General features: G+C 37.5%; 1 protein-coding gene across 3 annotated transcripts in view; it reads left to right on the plus strand.

The window, feature by feature from the left end:
- The window catches only part of LOC106957660 (netrin receptor UNC5C-like), a 208741-nt gene extending 187366 nt beyond the window's left edge, over positions 1-21375 (plus strand). For 2 of the 3 annotated variants that reach the window (XM_015049071.1, XM_015049072.1), the window contains 9 exons: positions 271-488; positions 1054-1189; positions 1684-1771; positions 6169-6337; positions 8573-8806; positions 11407-11556; positions 11680-11844; positions 14510-14688; positions 18754-21375. In XM_015049071.1, the coding sequence (XP_014904557.1) occupies positions 271-488; positions 1054-1189; positions 1684-1771; positions 6169-6337; positions 8573-8806; positions 11407-11556; positions 11680-11844; positions 14510-14688; positions 18754-18916 (1502 nt within the window). In that variant the 3' untranslated portion in view covers positions 18917-21375. The remainder of the gene's footprint in view (positions 1-270; positions 489-1053; positions 1190-1683; positions 1772-6168; positions 6338-8572; positions 8807-11406; positions 11557-11679; positions 11845-14509; positions 14689-18753) is intronic. The other variant, XM_015049073.1, reaches the window with a different exon arrangement.
- Positions 21376-21625: the final 250 nt, after the last annotated feature.

Here is a 21625-nt window from a genome sequence, read left to right on the forward strand (position 1 = left end):
TTATACAGTCCCAAACTACAAATATCCTCTCATTTGTAGTTTGAGAGGACAGAGCAGGTATGACAAGCAGGTATTCCCATTTTCAATCCAAATCTTGCCTGTTTTGACACACTATAATACCAATAAAACACCTTATCGGCAGCCACCCTTCACTGTCCTCAGATGGTATTTTCTGTAGCTCTGACTTTGGTGCCATGTTGGTTCTTCTTTCTTTTAAAGTATTAATAAAATGAAATGTTCTCATGCAACCTTTCTGATATGTCCTTTCAGCTGACCTACTGACTGCCCCTCCAGATCTGACAAATGCAGCTGCTATGTATCGTGGCCCAGTTTATGCGCTTCACGACGTGTCTGATAAAATCCCGATGACCAACTCCCCCCTCCTGGATCCTCTTCCTAACCTGAAGATCAAAGTCTACAATTCATCAGGTCTGGTCACACCACCAGATGACCTCGGTGGGGACTTCACTTCAAAATTGTCTCCTAAGGTAATGTTCCAAGTGCAGCCACTAACAGAGGCGGGATCTTCCATCTTAAAGTGATCTTCTCTCACCCCGATGTTTTGTGTTAATCTCTTTGCTATAACAGCACATAATAAAAGAGGATTTGAAAATGTAGGTATTTCAGGTCAAAGACAAAGCGAACACTGTTAGTTTACATACATCTCAGTGCCCTAGTTTCTTCTCTCTGCCCTAAAAACTACATTGCAACCACAATAGAGCCAGTTGTCCCAAACAGAGATGGAACCAATCAGATTCATCACAGGACCCGACCCGAGGCAGTACAAGAGTGGTGATGATCTCATTCAGTCTAATGGCCATTTTTGGTTTTTAAACTCATCTGTATCTGTAAGTGAACCTGCCTCATATGAGGCAAAGACCAGAGCTATTTGCTGCAGCACTCAGGGCGTGTCGGGTTATAACGCATCTTGAGCCTCTTTCTTCCTAATTCTTACTATTATCCTTGGGCAAGTTGTGCTGAAATGAAACTCTGCTGTGCTTCTGTACAATGGCGATAAAGGCATTCTGATTCTGATTCTGTTTTTATCCCTAGGTTACTCAGTCTCTGTTGGATAACAGTGACAGCCTAAACATTCGCAGTCAGAGTTTAGCCCGGACAAGAGATCCCTCCTGCACTGCTCACGGATCCTTCAATAGTCAGGGAGGACACCTCATCGTACCCAACTCAGGTTAACGCTGTTCAAGCACAGCTCAGTGCTTAAGCATTGATTTTATATTATGTCCTTTAAAATTTCATGTCATTTACCAAGATTTAAAGGCTCAAGATTTTATTTAGGCCTTTTAAATAATAATATATTAAATTATCTGCGACCACTGAGAAAAGTAACAAAGTAAACATTTTTCAACAAGAAATTCTGATTTGTATCAACACATCAATATATATGGAAAAGTCATTTTGTCCTTTTCTTTATTTATTTAAAAAATAGATTTAAAATTAAGGATTTGAGTTAAATGACTAGAACACCTCCATAACTTACTTTAGAAGATGGCAATCTGCACATTTTATACGGTACTTGAAAAACATTAACAAAATGTACCAGAGTGACAAAATGGGAACTGGTTGTGCATTCGACTGTTCAGTTGTGCATTTGTAAATTAATAACTGTAAGGAAACTTATTTTTGCCTTTGTCTGTGTTGCCCTACTTATCCGCCCTTCTGCAGGTGTAAGCTTGTTGGTGCCAGCAGGCGCCGTCCCACCGGGCAGAGTGTATGAGATGCATGTGACTGTGCACAGAAAGGACAGCTTAAGGTAAGTTTAGCATTGCTGTTTAAGTTTGAACAAGAAACCTTCTTTCTCGTATCAAATTTTGCACCTTCTTTGTTGGATATTTATATCTTCCCTGGATTTTAGTATCATTTATTCTTAAGGAGTCATTTCTACTATTTCTCCCTGTTTCATACTACGTGTGTACGTTGCTTATATTGAAGTTTTCTCCAATGTAGCATGAGTTAAGGAGACAAAAAAACATGTTATGTGTTAAGTTATGAAGTTATTTGTAATGGCAGGATATGTGTATGTAATTTATTTGTAGTATGTTTACATACAGTACGCCCTGTTGTAATTTATTCAGCAGACTTCATCTGATACCATCAAATGACTACTAATTCCAGACGTGAAATTAAGATCAGCATATCTGACACATTAATGATGAACTAGTTAATGTCTTGATCTCTATTGTAATTCATTGCAATAATCCTTATTAGCATTTTCTTAAATGTAAAGCCAATTATATGGTTAAATGTGAGGCACTTCACATTCAGTATTTCCAAATATGTGAAACTTAGACTGACTAAGTCCGATTTGCATTTGTTTCATGTGGTATTTTGGGCCCAAAAGACAAACATGAGGCTTTTAAAAGTAAACACTGCAATATCTGTTTTTGCACATTAACTAAGATTAATGGCTAGTTTGGGTATTACTGTAATCCTATTACTTGTACTATAATCCTTTACTCCCAAATCGTGTATATGTTTGAGTTTGAACCCTTTGTAGTGTACAAGAGACAAGTGGGAAGATTTCAGTATGTTTACTTCCATTTTTGTGAAACTGACTGCACACGTTGGTTGCACTGCAGACTTTCTTAAACCAAGACTAAAAACACCGGCTCTGGTTGACAAAAATTGAGTCGTGCTGTCAATAACTGCTTACGCAAGTGAACCTTTTAAAGATTCTGTAAAACTGTGAGACACATACTATGAGCCGTCTACTCCGTTCCAGTGCATTTCTTAATCAATGTCGATCGATGATAATTACAACCTTTGTTACTTGCTGTAGTGTTTCTAAGAGTCAAACGTCTCCTGTGTCCTCTGTCTTCATCTCACTCAATTACTGGCAAGCAAACTCACAAGGCCAGCTTCATTGATGTACCGCAGCAATAAATTGGAAAGCAAGAATATGGTGCTTTACTTTATTACAGCATAAGGGATTAGTTCTGCCACACACCCACGTGTTTGTTTTGACTGATATTAATGTTAACAACATAATATAAAATTATAAAAACAATATCTTGGAGTGGTCCAGCCAGTCCCAACTTGGTTCTGGTAGAGAATCTCCAGGATGGGGCTAAAAATCAGAGTGATGAGAAAGAGGCCTTCCAACCTAATAATCTTATTATCAAAGAAAAATAGTCCAAACACCAGTGGGAATACGGAAAAACTTAACCCCTAACCCAAAACTTGGAAAAAACTTTCACTTGGTTAGAAATTATTCGAAAAGTCTTATCTGCTGTAATGCCAACTAACGAGTTTACATCCAGTATTGAGAAAAGTATAAATATTTTAACAATAAAATATACAATAAATACACATATCTTTAATAAATTAATACTCCTTCTAAATTGTTTTATTATAATTTAAGAGATGACCCTGTTACTTGTCAAAACCAAACTTCTTGGTTGGATGAAAAATATATTTAGATCTCATTATACAAATGGAATGGGTAATTTTGCACTTATCTATAAGTAAAAGTGCAAATAATTAGGGGGGGGTAGAACCAAAGACTGTAGCTGCAATCAAAAGGCAAAGAGGTTTAGTTCTAGCTTTCATTTTCCCTCCTCACTTGAACGTTTCACGAGTCAATATTGAGATAGATCGGCTGAATCAATATTACTGATAAGAAGTGGCACCCCATGAAAACAACTAAATACAAATTCGATCTCTGACCTCTAAATGTGGCATATTCTGAAGCTTGTGGGTTAATAGTTACCCTGATTTGTTATTTACAAGAATTATGTTTTAGTTAAAGTGGATAGATTGCAGAAGGCTTTTAAATAATGGAAACCAATGGAATCCAATATGCTTAGCCTGACATTTTTAGCAAAAGTTGATAATAGTAGACACCTATTCTGCTGCTGTACTGTAACATAAAAGCCATTAGTCACTAAGTGCTTGAGGTTTCAATGCCCAGTTGTGCCATAAAAGGCAGAGAGAGACGACGATCATTTTCTTCCTGTCTTAACTGGAAACTACTGACTCCAACTGGGGCTGACGGTGCTGTTCTTTCTCCCAATGAATCTCTGATGCTCTGATTTCTGTGTTTTGATTCATGCACCACACTTATTTTATTATATTTTCTGTTTGAATGATGCTTACTAATCCTGTTCAATTCATTTCTTTCCAACCTCATTTATTTATGTTGGTTAAAAAAACAACAACAAAAAAAACCACATAAATATTCTTGAATAGTTGTTTTTAGACTTGTATGCTAATAAATTAGCAGATTTTTGACTATTGGGTAAAAAAATAAATTATTCTGTGACTTTTGTGTTTGCAACCTACAGATAAGTTCCTATATAATATATAGATCCACAAATTCTCACAGCAAGATGCCACATTGACTGATTAAAAAAAAAAAAAAAAAAAAAGGAAAGAAAACTCTGTCCTTCCAAGGATGCCTGAATGTTTGAGTGTAAAAATCTTTATACATACAGCAGAGATCAGCAAGTGAATGCTGTGTGCTGTTAATTCATTTCAGGAATTGAAATAAAATAGTTTATATAACAATTTGTTTCGAATGTTAATATATTGCCCGCATTTATTTCTGTTAATTATTATGGCATACAGCTAATGAAAAGTCTGATCATTAGAATAAGACCAGCAACATTGAATTTTAGAAGCAGTATTGCTATCTTATGCCCTGACACCTTCCACAAGAAGAATAAGAGTCCTTAAACCAGTTATGTTAGTAGAAAGTTGGGTGGAAGGAAAAAAATATAGTACAGCCTTGAGATGAATGTGAAGCAAAGCCCTCTCAAGAATTTGGGTAAAGTTTTACAAGACTCACATTGCATCTGGAGTTAAAGCTACAAAAACTATCACACACAGCCATAACAGGACAGGTGCTAAGCATGTCCTGCTTAGCACCTAAGCTTCCCTTCCCTTGCTTCCCTTTAAGATTGAGTTGATTTGTGCATTTAATTTGAAAATCAATGCAACAATCTGTTTAAAGCTTGGAGAGGGTAAGCTTCCAAGCTGCCTGGGGTCCAGTGGTAGTGTTGATTTGGGGAGCCATGTCATTGGTTGTTTTTATTCTACTGTGTCAAATTTAATTCTAAGTCAGAGCAACTTTCTTTGAGAAAACCTCGAGCAAGTTGAGGAGGTTGGTGAGGCCATTGCGGAGGTTTTTCACTTTAAATCGTCCTGGAAGACATTCTGGGGTTTTGTGTGATACATAAATCCCCAAATCTAATCCACTATTAAGCTTGTCTCTCTGCTTATAAGCTTCATGTAAGCTTGTAAGCAATTTATGCTGATTTCATTTTCTAGCTGGAAATGGTACCTGTCCATTATTCAAATTGTACCAATGCTTACCATGATGTTGCTAAGGTAGAGTGGCCAGAAAAGTCCCCTGACATAAACCCTGTAGGGAAACTGTGGAGTATTTTCAAGAGGAAGATAAAAAACTCAAGACCCAACAATCTAGAGAGAGTGAAGTTCGCTATAAAAGCAACCTGGCCTTCATTAAGACGTCAACAACGATGCAATAATTCATACAAAAAGAGTCCTGACCAAGTACTGAGTCCATAAAGTGTGAAGTTTATGGACAGATTTTTCAGCAGGACAATAATTCTCTATAAAAATACTTTTTATCATATAACATTTAAATGTTCAGAGAAAATGAATTTTGTTTTTCATTTGTATCAAACTATAATTATTTAAATTAGAAATAAATACCAAAAATACATTCAGATGGTGTCAAATTAATTTACATCATATAGTTTCACATTTTGAATTGAAATATTGATATGAACTTTTTAGAGATATTTAAATATTTAGGCTTTAACTGTACATATAAAAAGTTTTACAGGGTAGTTATATGAGAAAAAGGCTGCAGCTGCACAAATTTAAAGTCAGCGGTCTTCAACCTTCTTCAGATGTACTCATGTATTGTACCAACTATTTCCTGGTTGGTAGGAGATAATTTAAACTGATTCGATTTTGCCAGGAAAAAAAAGTTGTTTTTAAGCTTCACCTTTATTTTCACAGATCACTTTTTGAATTGTGTGGAATCACATCATAGACATATGAACAACTGTGACACTTTTTTTTTTTTTACTCCAACTTTACTGTAACTGTTGTGCCACATACAGGCTGCTGGATGTCTTCTCTCTTCAGTCATTTCACCTAAGTGTTATCTGTCCCTCCCAGACCCCCGGTTGAAGACATCCAGACAGTTCTCAGCCCAGTGGTGAGTTGTGGACCCCCAGGAGTCCTGCTGACTAGACCAGTGATCCTCACCATCCACCACTGCGCAGACAATGTCCACGAAGACTGGCTCATACAGCTCAAGAACCAGCTGCCCATGGGAGAATGGGAGGTGGGTGTTCAGCACCGTGTGTTATTTACTTGTGTGCCCTTCATGTATTGAAATTCTGTTACAGAGCTTTTATCACGGAGGTTTCATCTTGTGTGCAGATGGTTTATTTAATTCAATTTAATGTAGATACTACTATGTGGATGTGCAAATGCAATGAAATACTGCACGAAACACAGAGTCTGTTGATGTATTATAAATAATTACACAGCTGAACCAGTCCTCTGACAAATTATTAATATGTGGTCATGAATACACACAGCTTATGCACACAGATATGCACACTTAGAAGAATAAGCTGAATTACACAGATATGGTGTGTATCCGGTGAGGAAGGGAGAAGAAAACGAAGAAAGGAAGAGAAAATGTGGTAAACAGAAAGTGCCTACAGGCTAGTAGACAAGCAGGGGGTTGAAGACTCCTATCAGAGACAATTTGTTATGCTCCTGCTATCCTCCTCTTCTCTCATCTCACTTCTTATGTGTCTATTCCTCCTTTTTCCTGTTCCCTTCTTCTTCCCCCTTCACATGTCTCTCAGCATGAAGCCTCTACCTCAGCAATCTATTTCTTGTGTGTGAGAGTGAGACTGCATGAGTGCGGGTGCACATGTGTGTGTGTGTGGGTGTGTGTGTGTGTGTGTGTGGGTGTGGGTGATAAGGCTGTCTTGCAGCATCGCTGTGTCAACAAGGCCCCCGTATGCTGTCTTCTGTTGCTTATCACAGCTCAACACAATGTCTCTGCACAATTAGCCATGCATAAGATTCGGTGCGCGTGCGTCTTTGTGTGTGCATGTATGAGAGGGGAACGCGCAGAAGAGGTTTCAGAGCAGACTGAATAAAGATGAGAAAACTGAAAGTGGAATTTCATCATGAAGTCGATTTATTTTTTTTTTTTTGTTTTTTTTTTTTTCTTCTCTCATTGCTGTAGAACATTCATTTCCCATCAGAAAGTTTTCCCCAAAACAGGCCGAGGGAGGTAATTGAATTCCCCTCATATCGGGAGGAGCAGCCACGGTTGTGATTACCAGTAATAACAGATTCAGACCATATTGCTTCCCTACCTCTCTGTATTGATTTAGCCTGTCTGTAGGAACAGAACTCCACATGAACTGCAAATCGAAGCGCAGTGTTTTTATCACATGTGAGCATGTAGGACGCATTGATTCCACAGTGCGCTGGTGTCTGCAGGCATGGACTCGTGATTTCACTCACACGACTAAAAATGCAGCCACCAGATTAAAAGGAACTCAGTGCACCAGTCTTACCCCCTAACTAACAAAAAGCCATGCAAAAAGTAATCTGATTCCTTAATTTTTTTTCCCATTTTGTACTGCTAAGGTCATAAAGTTAATGTCAATATCATTTTTTCCCCCTAATAAACATCACATTATTACAAAATAATGAAAATTGTGGTGTGTATTAGTTTTCAGTCCCCCTTACTCTGATAACATTAAAACAAAACTCTGACAGTGTGTTCACACCAAACTCATTACGTGAGTCAAAAACACATTTAACACTTCAAGTTCTACATGTGTGCACTTTGAATGCAGACGCTTGACATTTTGCTCTATACCTAGCATCTCACGCGTCAGGCGCATCTGGTTTACATTCAAAGTCTATGTGGGGGTCAAGGATGTGTCAGACGCGTCAAAACTGCTCTTGCCGTTGTTTTCTGTTGCTGGAATATTTGTCAGATGCGTCGGAAGCGCTTGACGCTAGATGGGCAAAGCGCACCGCGATTCTCCTCCACACAGACTGTGAATGTCTACCAGACGCACCTGCCACGCGAAACGCGTTTGGTGTGACTGCACCATGAGCCTTCAGCAATAGTTGTTATGTACCAACAACTGAACAGCTTTTCAAATAACAGCCAAGTGTCAACTGTACCTGCCTGTAAAGAACCTATATCCCAAACACAGTAGAGAAAACAGCGTTAAATAGGCTGTTGCTCTCTTAGCAAACTTGTGTACTTGGAAACCCTCACTGTTTCTTCACTAACACAACTTGGTATTTGTTTTTTATAGTAAACACTACATTTAGTGTGAAATTGAGTGAGTGATGAGTTTTCTTTGCCACCAATTTATTGGGTTGATGTTTCCAAAACAGATTTGAGCAACAAATTCATCTTATTTTGCAAGAAACAAATTCCCAGTTTTGTGTCATCTTAGATTATTACATAAATTCAGCATGACAATTTTAAAGAATGATGATGTGAATTTTTTGTGTGTGGTCTCCACAGGATGTGGTTGTGGTGGGAGAGGAAAACTTCACCACCCCCTGTTATGTGCAGATGGATTTGGAGGCATGTCACATTTTGACAGAGACACTGGGGACGTACTGCCTGGTGGGCCAGTCAATAGGCAAAGCAGCTGCTAAAAGGCTCAAACTGGCAGTTTTTGGGCCCGTCTCATGCACAACTTTGGACTATCACATCAGGATTTATTGTTTGGACGACACTCAGGACGCACTTAAGGTAATGTGTTAAAACTCTATGTACTCAAAGTTCAGTTTCTTAAAAAAAAAACACTTGGTACTAAAGGTATTATTGAAGCACAAACCAAGGGTTTTAAATGCTTCAAAGCAGTGAAGAGTTCTCTTTTGTACCATTCGTATTAATATTCCTCTCTTATGATTTGCATTTGAAATGAGCTGTAATAGAGCTAAAACAAAATGGATCGTATGAAGTCGTGAATAGAAGCATCTTCACCCCTCGTCTTGTGGAGATGTGCCGAGAAGCAGTAAACAAAACGGGGTCAAGCAATGTCAAAAGAGAGATGCATTAGAAATTTAAACAAATTCAAAGCACCGGAGGGGCCATCTGATACGGGAGATTAACATTGGTAATTTATTCGTGCAGTGATAAGTCAAGTGTCACTGTGGCACACAGCCATGCACATAATCGCGTAAACATCAACACGCACTCAGTTTTACCAGTTCAAGCAAACAGTTGTAACTTGAAAACAAAGTTCAAAGGTTGACTTTTAATGATGAAAAGTTTGCGTGGGTTAGCTGAAGTTTGAGAGCCGACTAAGCGAAGTTTGTCTGAGGTTGATCAGAGAAAAGAAAGGAGGCATCAAAGCTGTTCTTGCAAACATATATCTTAGTGTCTGTTTACCTTCATTTGATTATCTTTCTTGCAGTTCAGGAGATTTTAAATGTTTCCTTTTCTGCATGTACATTTATACACCTTACGGTGTCTGAAAGGTACTCTTATAAGAGTTGCATAGTTGGTTTACATTTCTAATGGAAGTTTCTTTGATTCTTTTCTTCTCTATACAGACTTTTTAATCACATTAAATTGATCAAATTCTCACTGAGGAAATAAACAACTAAAGCATAGCTTTATATTTTATGCTGATTTGTTGCCACGGTTCCACAATTCTTTCAAACAGTGATAGCAAAGTTTGAAAATAACAATTATTTATGATTTCCTTTACGTTTCATTACAAGAAATGTGTGCAATTTAAAAGTGAAGAGAAGACTTGTGGGTAGGGGAGACTTCCCACTAGTTTTGTTCATTTAAACATTTTATAATATACTTTAAACATCACTACAAATGATGAATAACAGATGAAACTTATTTCGTGCCACAAAGTGGAAGTGCAAATTAGTGCAGCACTGATACCGTCTTCAATCTGCATGCAGGCCTCAGGCTGCAGCAGACACTTAGCCCATTTTAATACTTCACCTTTTGATTCAGTGTCCAATGGACAGCTTAAATTAAAAGAAGCCAGTCATGAGAGGACATTTTAAAGAAACAGCAGTGACTCTTTCTATGTAAAGTTGCAGACAAGTTTGTTGCCGTGGTAATCCATTAGTATATAAGCCAAACTATGTCTTCCTTTTCCCCCATGTGCTTAAATATGAAAGAAGCTAATTTCTTTGAGTCACCGACCACCAGGCTTTAGCTAGGACCAATACTTATTTTAGTTCCTTGCACAGTAAAGGAAGTAAAAAAAAAAAAAAAAACCCAAAAAAACTCACTGATAAAAAACCACAGCAAGGAACCTCATTTTGAGGGGTCACCAAGAAGGCTTTCACTTTGACTCTTATTGTCATTGACATTTAACACCAGGTGCTGGGGATGTACCATAACCAGCAATAAAGAAAACTTTGAGACTATCAAAAAATAAGAGGCTGTGACTGAAGAACTCCTATTCTGTTCGGCTTGAACTTTGTGTTGTTTTGGTTTTAGTTGTCAGCAAAGAAAATAGAAATGTTCATACTTGTGGGGCCTGTTTCTCTTCCAAAGGCGCTGGGAACCATGTTTGAGTAAAAGACATCACAAAATCTTAGGAATGTCACGACTTTTCAAAAGATTTTGAAGGGCTCTGCAAGTAATCTGAAGATGGTTTGTTACTCGGTCTATCAGCTACTTGTAAACATATAGCTAATAAATTACAAAAATGATCTGATAGTTAAAAAAAACAACCTTCTGCTTTGGGTTTGGGTTAGGCCATCTCAGTCTTCAGACCAACTGTACATGCAATGCAAAACCTCCGAGTTAAGCTGAATTGAGCACAAGCAGGAATCCAAGTTTCAGAACAATTTATTGACAGTAGAGGTGTACCAGGAATTGTGTAGCCAGCAATATTTGTTAAAATCAGAATTTTCTCAACATTGGAATATACTCCTGAGTAAATGTCCATAAATTAAGCATGATTTATTCTAAATATTTCAGTGTGGAAACATTGTTTGTATCCTAGCATGAAAAAACACTGAACTGTTGTGCATTTACTGTGTGTATGTCTGCTTGAGTTTATCTTTGCTTCCTCTCTAGTATTTTACCACAGAAGTCTGCTGACAATTAAAGCATTGATAATTAAGATGATAGTGTGAATGGTAAAGAATGGTTTTGGTTTATTGCTGCACAGCTTTGAATAAATCCAAGGTGCACAACCAGAAATGAAGGAATTTGTCATTGTGAAATAAATGCCCTGTGCAGTGGCATATATGGATGATAAACATGTCAAACCTCCTGATACATTTTTAAGTAGTTTTGTTTTATTTATTTAATTTTTTTTTTCTTGAGGGGAGAATTGTGCTTTTAACTTTCTGGATCTTTGTATGTAGGAGGTTCTTCAGATGGAGACCCAAATGGGAGGGAAGCTACTGGACGAGCCAAAGACTCTGAACTTCAAAGACAGCACACACAATCTGAGACTGTCAATCCATGATGTGCCACACACACACTGGAAGAGTAAACTTATTGCAAAATATCAGGTGAGGGAAATGCAGGGGTCAGTATAGAAATGATCATACTCAAACTGTATATCTTTGTTTTTATATGCAACACGGATTCATGTAATGCTACAAAATGCTATGCTACCCGTGCATGCTTTGCAGGAGATACCATTTTACCAGGTGTGGAGTGGATGCCAGAGAACTCTTCACTCCACCTTCACGCTGGAGAGACTGAGCTCAGCCACCACAGAGATCAGCTGCAAGCTCTGTGTGCGGCAGGTAGAAGGAGAAGGCCAAATCTTTCAGATCAGCAGCACATTAGAAGAGGTATGTTTCTAGACTTTCTTTTGCAAATTTAATTATTTACATCCTCCTCAGATTAGAACCCAGTGTGCATCAGAACAAGCAAACACGGTGGTGTTATGCTGATACCGCTTGTTCAAGTTAACTGCAGAAGATTATTACAATAAGCAGAGCAGCTCAACAAATTAAAGTAACACTGGCGGTAACTTCACTGCAAGTTCTTTGTCCTACGATAAAGATCCTAAAGTCATAAAGTTTTCTTCTTCTTCTTCTTCTTCTTCTTCTTCTTCTTCTTCTTCTTCTTCTTCTTCTTCTTCTCGCCCTGACAGCGAGCCAAGGTACCTGTTGTGGTTCTGTGACTCTGCTTAATAATTCATACAACCGCTACAGGTCCCATCGTGTGACAGGAATAACTCTTCTTTGATTTTGTATTGGAGTGTAACCACAAAGTCACAGAAAGTATGTGTGTATGCCTGTCAGTGAACAGATTTTTACTGCTGCAACCAGTCGTAACAACGTATTAATGTGGACATGTTTTTTTTATTATTATCAGTCTTGGCATTTTTAAACCATGAATGTACAGCTGATTTTTTTTTATGATATGCCTATTTACTTGCTTGTTGTATACATATATATATATATATATATATATATATATATATATATATATATATATATATATATATATATATATATATATATAAAATTGCCGACAATGTGGCAGCCAGTCCCAAAATCCATACTTATCAGAACCATAAGAGGGCAAAGCTCAGTATTTTCAAGTATGACATGATTGCACAAAAAGAACCAAAGGGTTTGTGTGATTGAGTGCTGCTTTTTTTTTACTTCAACAGCATTAATCCCAAAGAGATGGTCAATAATGTCTCTCTACTGGCTCTGTTCATTTGTTGGTGGTTGCAAAGTCTTGGCTTGGAGTGGACGGTTTTATGTCTGATCCACGGTAGTTTTTTGGGGGGAATTATTTGGAGCAGTAGTGGTTGAGACTGTACTGGAAGTTGCAAATCAGTGCAGAAGCTTTAGTAAAACATTACTGGTAGTGGCAGCGCTGTAACTACATTACAGTTGCATGCTCCCTTGTGAGGATAGTTTTTTACTTGCAGAAACAGTTCTGTGAATTCGCAGAGCAAAACAAGTATTTGTCAAAGACAGTTTTCTATTCAGTGACAGCCTTTGTCATGCCTCATGGCAGCTTTTGACATTAAGTGCCCTGCCATTTCTAAAACTGCTAAAGCTGCAAATCAAAGTGTCTTGAATGTTTATTCCTGAAGTCCAGTTCTCAATTTATCTTACTGCAGTACTTTTAAATGAAAAATAAAAAAACTGATTTCAGTTTGTTACTGTTGCAGCAGTGAATATTTTAACTCTATTTTAGCATGATGTAGATAAACCACACATTGTGTTGCTTTCAACAGACCTTTTGCATTAATCGACTTGGATATTTTTGAACTCTTCCGCCCATGAATAATACAGCCCTCATTTAAAAAGGCTATATTACTGCCATGAACCTGGCTCTTAAGCTCAGCCCAATAATGTTTATTCCAGAAGCTTAATGTTAACTGGCTTTATGGATTCACTGTAAACAGAGATGCCCGTTTGGCATCTGTGTTCCTTTGAAACTCCCAACACCCGCGTTTCATCTAGCTCTTGATTTGTAGTGAAGTAGACAATTTAGGGGACAGTTCCTCATCATTATCCCACTTATTATCTGTAGTGAAACGCACCCTCAGCATGATACTTCCACCACCATGCTTGTTTCTAAATGGAAATTTACACTACGTGCAAATTTAAAGTTGTAGACGGTTTTGGATGTTGCTTCCTAGATCTTGACAGTTTTTGCAACTGCTACACCAGTGAAAATTGCAGGCCTCTTCATCAATTTGAAATAGGCCACACGTACATCATACCGACCAGATATATGCATTAGTCTCACTGGATGTTTGACTGGTGTAAAGATAAAACATGGAAAATTACGTTAGTAAGTTCTGCGCATGTCATAGACTAAGTACAATTCTGGAAACCCTCAATCATCCTGTGGTGCTGAACAATGGACAGCAAAGCAGATCTAAAGCATGTATCACTTCGGCAGATAGTCAGCGATGTCCCTTTGCATTAGTCCTTCCATCTCTATCCATAGAGAAATTCTGGTGGTAAATTGAGGGTAAATAGACAAAGCAAATAGTAATCGCTTGCATCAACAATGACAGTTGTCGTGTCCCTCTGCCAAACCACGTTCATTAGTCTGTATCCTCCTTTCAGCTCAGGAGCGGCAGAATAATGTGAAGGCTTAGAAACAGATGGAGATTGACAGGAAGGAGGGAGAGAGAGGAAGTGGCTGCAGATTTCTGTGTTTTTATTTTTTCTCCGCTTGTATTGATAAAGACTCTCTCCTGTGTAATTTTGGCCTCACAAAAGACAAGCTTGAGAGAGCGGAGCTGAATCTTTGCCTAAAAGGATATGGATGGACTTGAATTTGAAATACAGTTAGCCGAACTGCATTGTGGATATAGCTATTGACAGGTATATATAGATAACAAAGATGTTTAAGTATTGCAGAGCCCTTTAGAAACATGTTCTGAGTATGAAACTATGTGCATAATGTAAATGTTTGCATCAGTTATTGTTTAAATCAATTACTTGGTCTCATGACCCCCTTTTGTCATCTTTCCAGGAAGTCCAGTGCATAGACACATCCCTGATGGACCCTGCCAGTAATATCACAACCTTAATGGGGCCTAATGCCTTCCGTATTCCTTTATCCATCAGACACAAGTTGTGTGGCAGTTTGGATGCACCACAGACCAGAGGCAACGACTGGAGGATGTTGGCTCACAAACTCAACCTTGACAGGTAAAGCACTCACATTTACTTGTATTTGTTTTCTTTTTCTGTGTTTTGCTTGGCTCCCTGAGGTGTTTCATTTGATTTTACGTATTTAGTCAGACAACTTTCTACAGAGATGAGTACTTAGCTTTGCCTTGGCTGATGAAATCACACAGTACAAGTCATCTGAGAAGAACTGTTGAAGTAGTAGATTTTATTTTCTCTTATTTCATTTTCAATGGCTGCAAATTTTGTTCATGAAATGAGACACTGAAGTTCTGGAGTCTTTCTGAGGCGAGTTTGCGTGTTCTCCAAATGTATACAGTACCAGTACAGCATCCTCAACAATCATCGAATCCTTGTAAAAATCTGGACAAAGCCTTTTCGTAAGTTGTTAATACATACCGTATTTTCCGCACTATAAGGCGCACCTAAAAACCTTAAATTTCCTCAAAAGCCGACAGTGCGCCTCATAATCCTGTGCACTTTATTTATATATGGACCAATATTGAGCCACAACAGGTCTAGCAACTACAGTAAGCAGCCGCCAAACTTTCTTTTTCGCCTGTAGAAGAAGAAGCGCGCGGTGCATGCTGGGATAGTTGTTAGAACGCTGGTTTGTAAATCTATTAATAAAGTTTGACTGACCTATCTACCTACCGACCGTCTAGAATCAGGTCGTCTGCAGGTCATTTAGCACCATGTTCTACAAGAACATGCTGTGCGCAAACGGAGAAGGGTGACCATCGTCCGGCCATGCCCCGGCCCAGTCGCGGAAGGCTCTCCTCGCCGACCGGAGTTGGACTGTTTTGTTGATATTCTTTATTCATCCGGGGTGCTTCGGGGGGTGCTTCGACTAGGGCTACCAAGGGACCAGCCCCAATACATTTAAAGCCGGGAGGGCGGGGGAAGAGAGACAGACTGAAAGCAGTTGGGCACAATATCGCAACACCAACACCGTGAGTGAAACAATGACTAGGGCAGCCTAGCATATAAAGTACTTGGGGACTAACATTTATTATTACACATCCACATTTGTAGACTACGGAACAAATCGCGTCCCGTATAGGTTCAACACAGGATGGGCGGCAACCCTAACTGCAGCGTCTATTCTGTGCGCCTTATAGTGCGGAAAATACGGTAATCAAATTTTTGCGGTCTTTCTCTTATAGTGAGTGAAATTTTTTTACCTAATTTTTCATATCCCTCATTATGCACGGTGGCAAGATTAAGTCATTAGGTGTTGGTATTTGCCTGACCTTTTTTTTTTTTCAAGTTCAAATTGTTTTAAGCAGAAATATGATACGAGTCTGTCAGGTCAAAGCTGAACTTTTAATAATTTGCATTAACTTTTAAATAGAGTAATGTACAATTTTAAAAAATCCGTGGACTGTGGGAATGAACAAATTAAAGATCTTGGTGTTACATTTGATTCTTCTTTACATTTTTTTTTTTCTTCAAGAAGCACATTTCATCACCTTGATAGTTTCTCTCTATGATAAATGCAAAGAATCTAAACTAGACTTTTCCTTGCAGAAGATAAAATTTCAGTGCTCTTCTTTCTGGTCTTTATAAAAACATTTAGCCCCTCTATGTTTACTCTAGAAATCATCTCCTTAAAAGCTGGCAAACAAAAAAAAAGAGTTCACTTTAATTTTACACTCTCTGCTCATGTACATTTTAGAATTGAGTTTAAGGTGGAAGTCATCAGTGCTTGTAGTATCAAATCTCATTTTATCACATCATCATTCAGATCCTTTAGGGGACTGTAAAAGGTTTATTTGTAAAGCTTAAAGTAAGAAGAAAAAAGTAACAATGTATTGCTTTCTTTTTATGGCTCTCATCTGAGGGACGGCCTCAAACCTTAGAGGATCAAAAACTATTCTTTTTTTTTTTTAATCTAAAGTTTTATCTTTTATCTGGCTTTTACGATACTTTTTATATTTTAACTTATTTATACATTAAAGCTATATTTTTTTATATCTAGTCTAAGTGCACATTTAGGTTGCAATAAAACTATAAATTTGAAATAATTTATTACTTGTACTTATGTTTTTTTCTGTTGTTATTAATAAACCTTTATAATAGCCGTTTGAGTTAAATGTAAACTTTAGAATAATTACATTTCATGCATTCATTTGCTTAACTTGTATTTTGACTTTTTTATTGTTCTTTTATATTTTCTCTTTTATTGCTCAATATCTTTTTGTTTCTTGTATCTCTCGACTTCATAAAATCAATTTCCTGGCATCTTTTCCTCCTCACTCTTTGCTTCGCTCAACACACTTGTTTTTTTGCTGTATTTTCTGTTTTTGTTGTTGATGAAACACATTCTGCTGGCCTCATTGTATTTTAAAATACAATGATTAAAGTTTAGGGGAAAAACGATTTTCAAACAAATCTACCTTAACGGAATACCCTGTTTTCTGTGTTTCTTCCCTATTTTGAATAGTGGCATAATGGAGATTTATATTTAAGCAGGTGACAATTAACGTTTTACCAACATTATGATCAATGTCAAATAGTAATGTATAAACTGAAGATGGTTAAGTTGTATTTTTAAATAGAAACATGACCAGTGTCTATAAGTGTGACACCGTTTTTTTTTTTTTTAAGTAATTATCCGTGAATGTGAGATTTTCCACCTCTGAACAGATGTACCCTGAATGCACTCAGACATATTCTAAATTATTCAGTGTGAGACTATGCCTCTGTAGTATACAGTACGTTTAAATTGAAGCTTTTTACACATTTTTACAAGGGTTGCCACAAAGTGTGAAAGGAGCTGTATGTTAAGTGTAAAATATTTACTTGATTTTTTTATTTTTTTATGTAATTGTCTTTGTGCTGGCTCTGCGATGTGACTAGCAACCTGTGATTTTTAGAAAATATTTCATCCTGCACACAAAGCCTCCTCCTAGTATCCCTCTATAAAGTGCAAAGGACAGCACTTTATTGTTGATGTAAAAGAAAAAGTGAGTCTCTGCAGAACTAAATAGGTAATTTGACGTTGTTTCCTCCAGTTGACTTCAGGTAGCATTCTCGGAGTTTCATCATTACCCAGTCAGCTTTACACAGATGCTTGGCTTGATGATTCAGTCTCATTTGCTAGCTGCTACAAAGCCAGAGCCAGATATTGAGAGGATAATTAGGCACAAGTGCAAATCATTGTCCCCACGGCCTTCCTGCTCATGACGCAGCTGGTGAATGTGGGCACCATGATTTCTGGTCAGCAGGTGAACTGGTAGAAAATGTGTTGTTTACTTTCCCATTTCCTGTAAAAAAACAAGTTTTCATAAGAGTCTCAGAAAGTTGTTTTGCCACTGATCTGTCAAAGCGTTGTCAGAGTAAGGCTTGCTGTTTCAGCTTTCTCTTTGCCTAAACAGGCAGAGTGACTGCATTTATGTCTGGAAAGTTCCTCCGTACTCAGCTTAAATATCGTTTTGTATTGAGACAGACCTGGAAGAAAACCTAAATGGCCTTTTATGAGTTGAACTGAGCCCCCGAGGTCACGTAACAGCTGTTCCTTATTGGAAACAGAGAAAGTCCAAATCAGGAAGAAACAACGTAAGGAAGATTTTTTAAATTGTCGAATGAAAATATGCTGTTAGGCATATATAATAAATTAGAAACCATAACAATTTACCATAGGAAATTATGGTACATTCTTTGCTTTCATTAAAACAGCACCAGAGTGTGTCAGCAGTACAATCAGAAGATTTACAGAACAGAAGGTCTCGTTTTATCCCCACGAGACAGAAATATGATGGTTTTTATACTTCAAAGCTGCAACAAGACCTTTGTGTGAGATGGTTTAGTGTCAGACTCTTCCTCTGCAGTCGCTGACGTCCTGACTCGTGACACATGTTGCAACTCCCTATTGAATTGTTACCGCATTTATGAGGGGAAAAAAAACAACAACAAAAAACATATATATATATATATATATATATATTTGTTCATAATCATTTGTGTCAAAGGATCAAACTACAGTGTATACTTCAGGTTTCAATGATAGATTGACTATTATTACATTTCAAGTCGCATTATGAACTTTTTAACCCTTTCTTGACTCCCTCCTTATTTTTTTAGATACCTGAACTACTTTGCCACCAAGTCCAGTCCTACAGGTGTCATCCTGGATCTCTGGGAAGCCCAACATTTTCCCGACGGAGATCTAAATGAACTGGCCGCTGTGCTGGAAGAAATGGGCCGTCACGACAGCAGCCTTGCCTCCATGACATCAGAACACTAGCAAAGGAACATTTTTATTACGACGGCAAAACTCCAGAAAATTACATGTGGATTCTCTGTGGTGGGTACTGCGGATAGCCCGATTGGATGCAAAAATCAAAGAAAAGTTGTCGCCATGGTGATTTGAGCAGCACTGTTTAAATACCGTGGTAATTAAGCGTTCGCAGTGAAAGAAATGGGTGCTCAAGCAGGTGCTGATGTGTATCAGTGTGTGAGTTTTTGGGAGTCATGAATACAAGAGAGAGAAATCTGTGCATCAGGAGTGAAAGGAATATATACGCGTCTAAAAAAGAAAAAAAAAAAATCAAATTTTTTCCAAGCAGCTACTTTCTTGCTCCTATGATGAACAGGGACAGGGAAAAAAAAGGGAAGCAGAAATGGAGATACTGACCTTGAAATCAAGTATAGGAAGGAAACAGAATCATAAAGAAAGCAAAGGTAAACCAATTACAGAGGAGTAGGGAATGGTAGATTGAGGATAAACAAAGATGCAGGTAGACTCTTCACAAAGATGAAAGCAAACACAGAGAGCAGCTAAACTGATTACAGAACAGAGGGAGGACATCAACATAAAGTGATGGAAGCAGCGGGCAGGTGACCATCTGGATGGAAAGCAGATAATGAGAGCAGCGATGAAGAAGACTCTTTTCTTACGAACCTCGGCTGTACGTGTTTGTTGGTACAGTTTGTCGTCTTTATATTGTCTCATCATGCTGTCTGTATGCGCGGCTCATTTTCTGCTACAGATTTTCCGACACAGTGCTTGTTAATGAGGAATCCTGACCAGAAACAAGTCTGAGAAAACTGTTTTTTTGTTGTTGTTGTTTTTTAACCCCATAGAATGATGTCTAATAGACTCGATAATTTTAAATCATTTGAGTCAGGAGAGCAGGAAAGGCAACATAATTTGTCAGATAAGTCAATCCAAAGATTGTTTTCCAAACTGGTGGCGGCGAAAAATATTTTTGCCGTAGTTTGCTGTGGAAATATCACAAAAGAAAGAGCACCACATCTCCTCTTATGTTTTGTATATATTTTTTTGCTTTCATATTTCAATCAAGAAAAACATTTTCTTGACAACTCATGCTTTGTGCAGCAGAGATGCCAACTTTCTGCCAGGCAGTTCAGGCTTGTTTCTGGAGAGGGTTTAACTCTGGGAAACAAGTGACTGAAGATCATTTTTTAAATCCAGTTGTAAACCAAATTCAGTATAACGTGACAGTATTTTTTTCTCCCCTCAGTTTCACAGGATGTCAGATAAATTATCCAACTGTGACTTTGTTGGTCACTGGCACCATCTAGTGGCCTTGGAAGAATTACAGCATTTAAAATGAACCTTTTCTCCTCTTTCTCATCTTCACAGTGTAAATACATGGCTATAAAATTGTTTGCATAATATTATTTTGATTATTAATTGTTGCATAAACATGTTTTGCTTTAATTTTATTATGTATTGTTTTAACTACATTAATGAACATCTTTCACTGTTTTTCCCTGTTATTTGTTGGCATCAAAAATCCAGTGCAAAGCATTTTGTTTGAAAAGTTAAAATCCACAGAACTGAAGGGGCCTTTGTGAAATAAAGTGTGACTGTTTCAAAAGTTCAGTTTGAACTCATGTCAACAGTTTTATGTAAATGAAAAACTCTGGTTCTGTGTTTTATGAATAATTGTCAGATGCCTCTGGAGATGTGTAAGATGTTTATCATCTAATTAGACTACATGAACATTCAGCTCAAGGGAAATGCATATAAAATATTCACAAAGGTGTATGGAGACATGCCATATGTAACTGAACATCAGGTTTGCAGAGGAGCTTCTGTAAAGGATCTTGTCAAAAAAAAAAAAAAAAAATTAAAGGATTTAAAGGATAAAAACAATCCTACGTGGAAATCTTGTGGTCAACCTCCAAACACTGATTTTCTTTTTTTTTTCAGTTTTTTGTTGTTCAATAAGTTAGAAACTTCAGATCTAGACCTCCTGCACAGATGTAAACCCAGTTAGTTGTTCATGATGAAAAGGTCTCTGAATAGCTATGTTTTAAGTGTCAGAATTAGAACATTTACGGTGCCTTGTAAAGGATTTGTACCCCTTGGACTATTCACTCTTTGTCACGTAACATCTGCCACCTTCAGAATATTTTATTTAGGATTTTTGTGACATACCAGCCCATAGTAATTCCATTTTGCCTCCTGCTCCCCCAACAAGTCAAAGGTTTTACTGCAGTCACAGCAGCCAGTAGTGTAGAGTATGTTTACACCAGCTTTGCACATGTAGAGACCAGAATATTTGCTGAGAAACGAAACTGCCATGTCAGCAAATGATCCCACCTACACCTTTCCACAACTTTATCTATTATGTTCCTTGGTCTTCATGATGCTGTTTGCTAATTTTCTCTAACAAATATCTGAGGCCTTGACAGAACTGAGGGATTTATAGTGAAAATAAACTCCACATATGTGAAAAATGTTTACTAATCATATGACTTCTGATGGGAATTAATTTGACTGGACTCTGTTTGGGGCTAAAAGAGTAACCTTGACAATCTAGACAATTTAGATTTTTATTTATGAGACATTTTGTGAGCTATGTTTCATTTTGCTTCTACTTCACAATTATGCATTATTTGCCATTTGCAAATCACAAAAAAAAAAAAAAAAAAAAATCAAAAAAATAAAAAAAATAGTTTGTTTTTTTTAATTAAAAATGGT

Source organism: Poecilia latipinna, unplaced genomic scaffold (genome assembly GCF_001443285.1).
Source record: "Poecilia latipinna isolate Pla-1442-1.1 unplaced genomic scaffold, P_latipinna-1.0 Scaffold924, whole genome shotgun sequence".
Classification (NCBI taxonomy): Eukaryota; Metazoa; Chordata; class Actinopteri; order Cyprinodontiformes; family Poeciliidae; genus Poecilia; species Poecilia latipinna.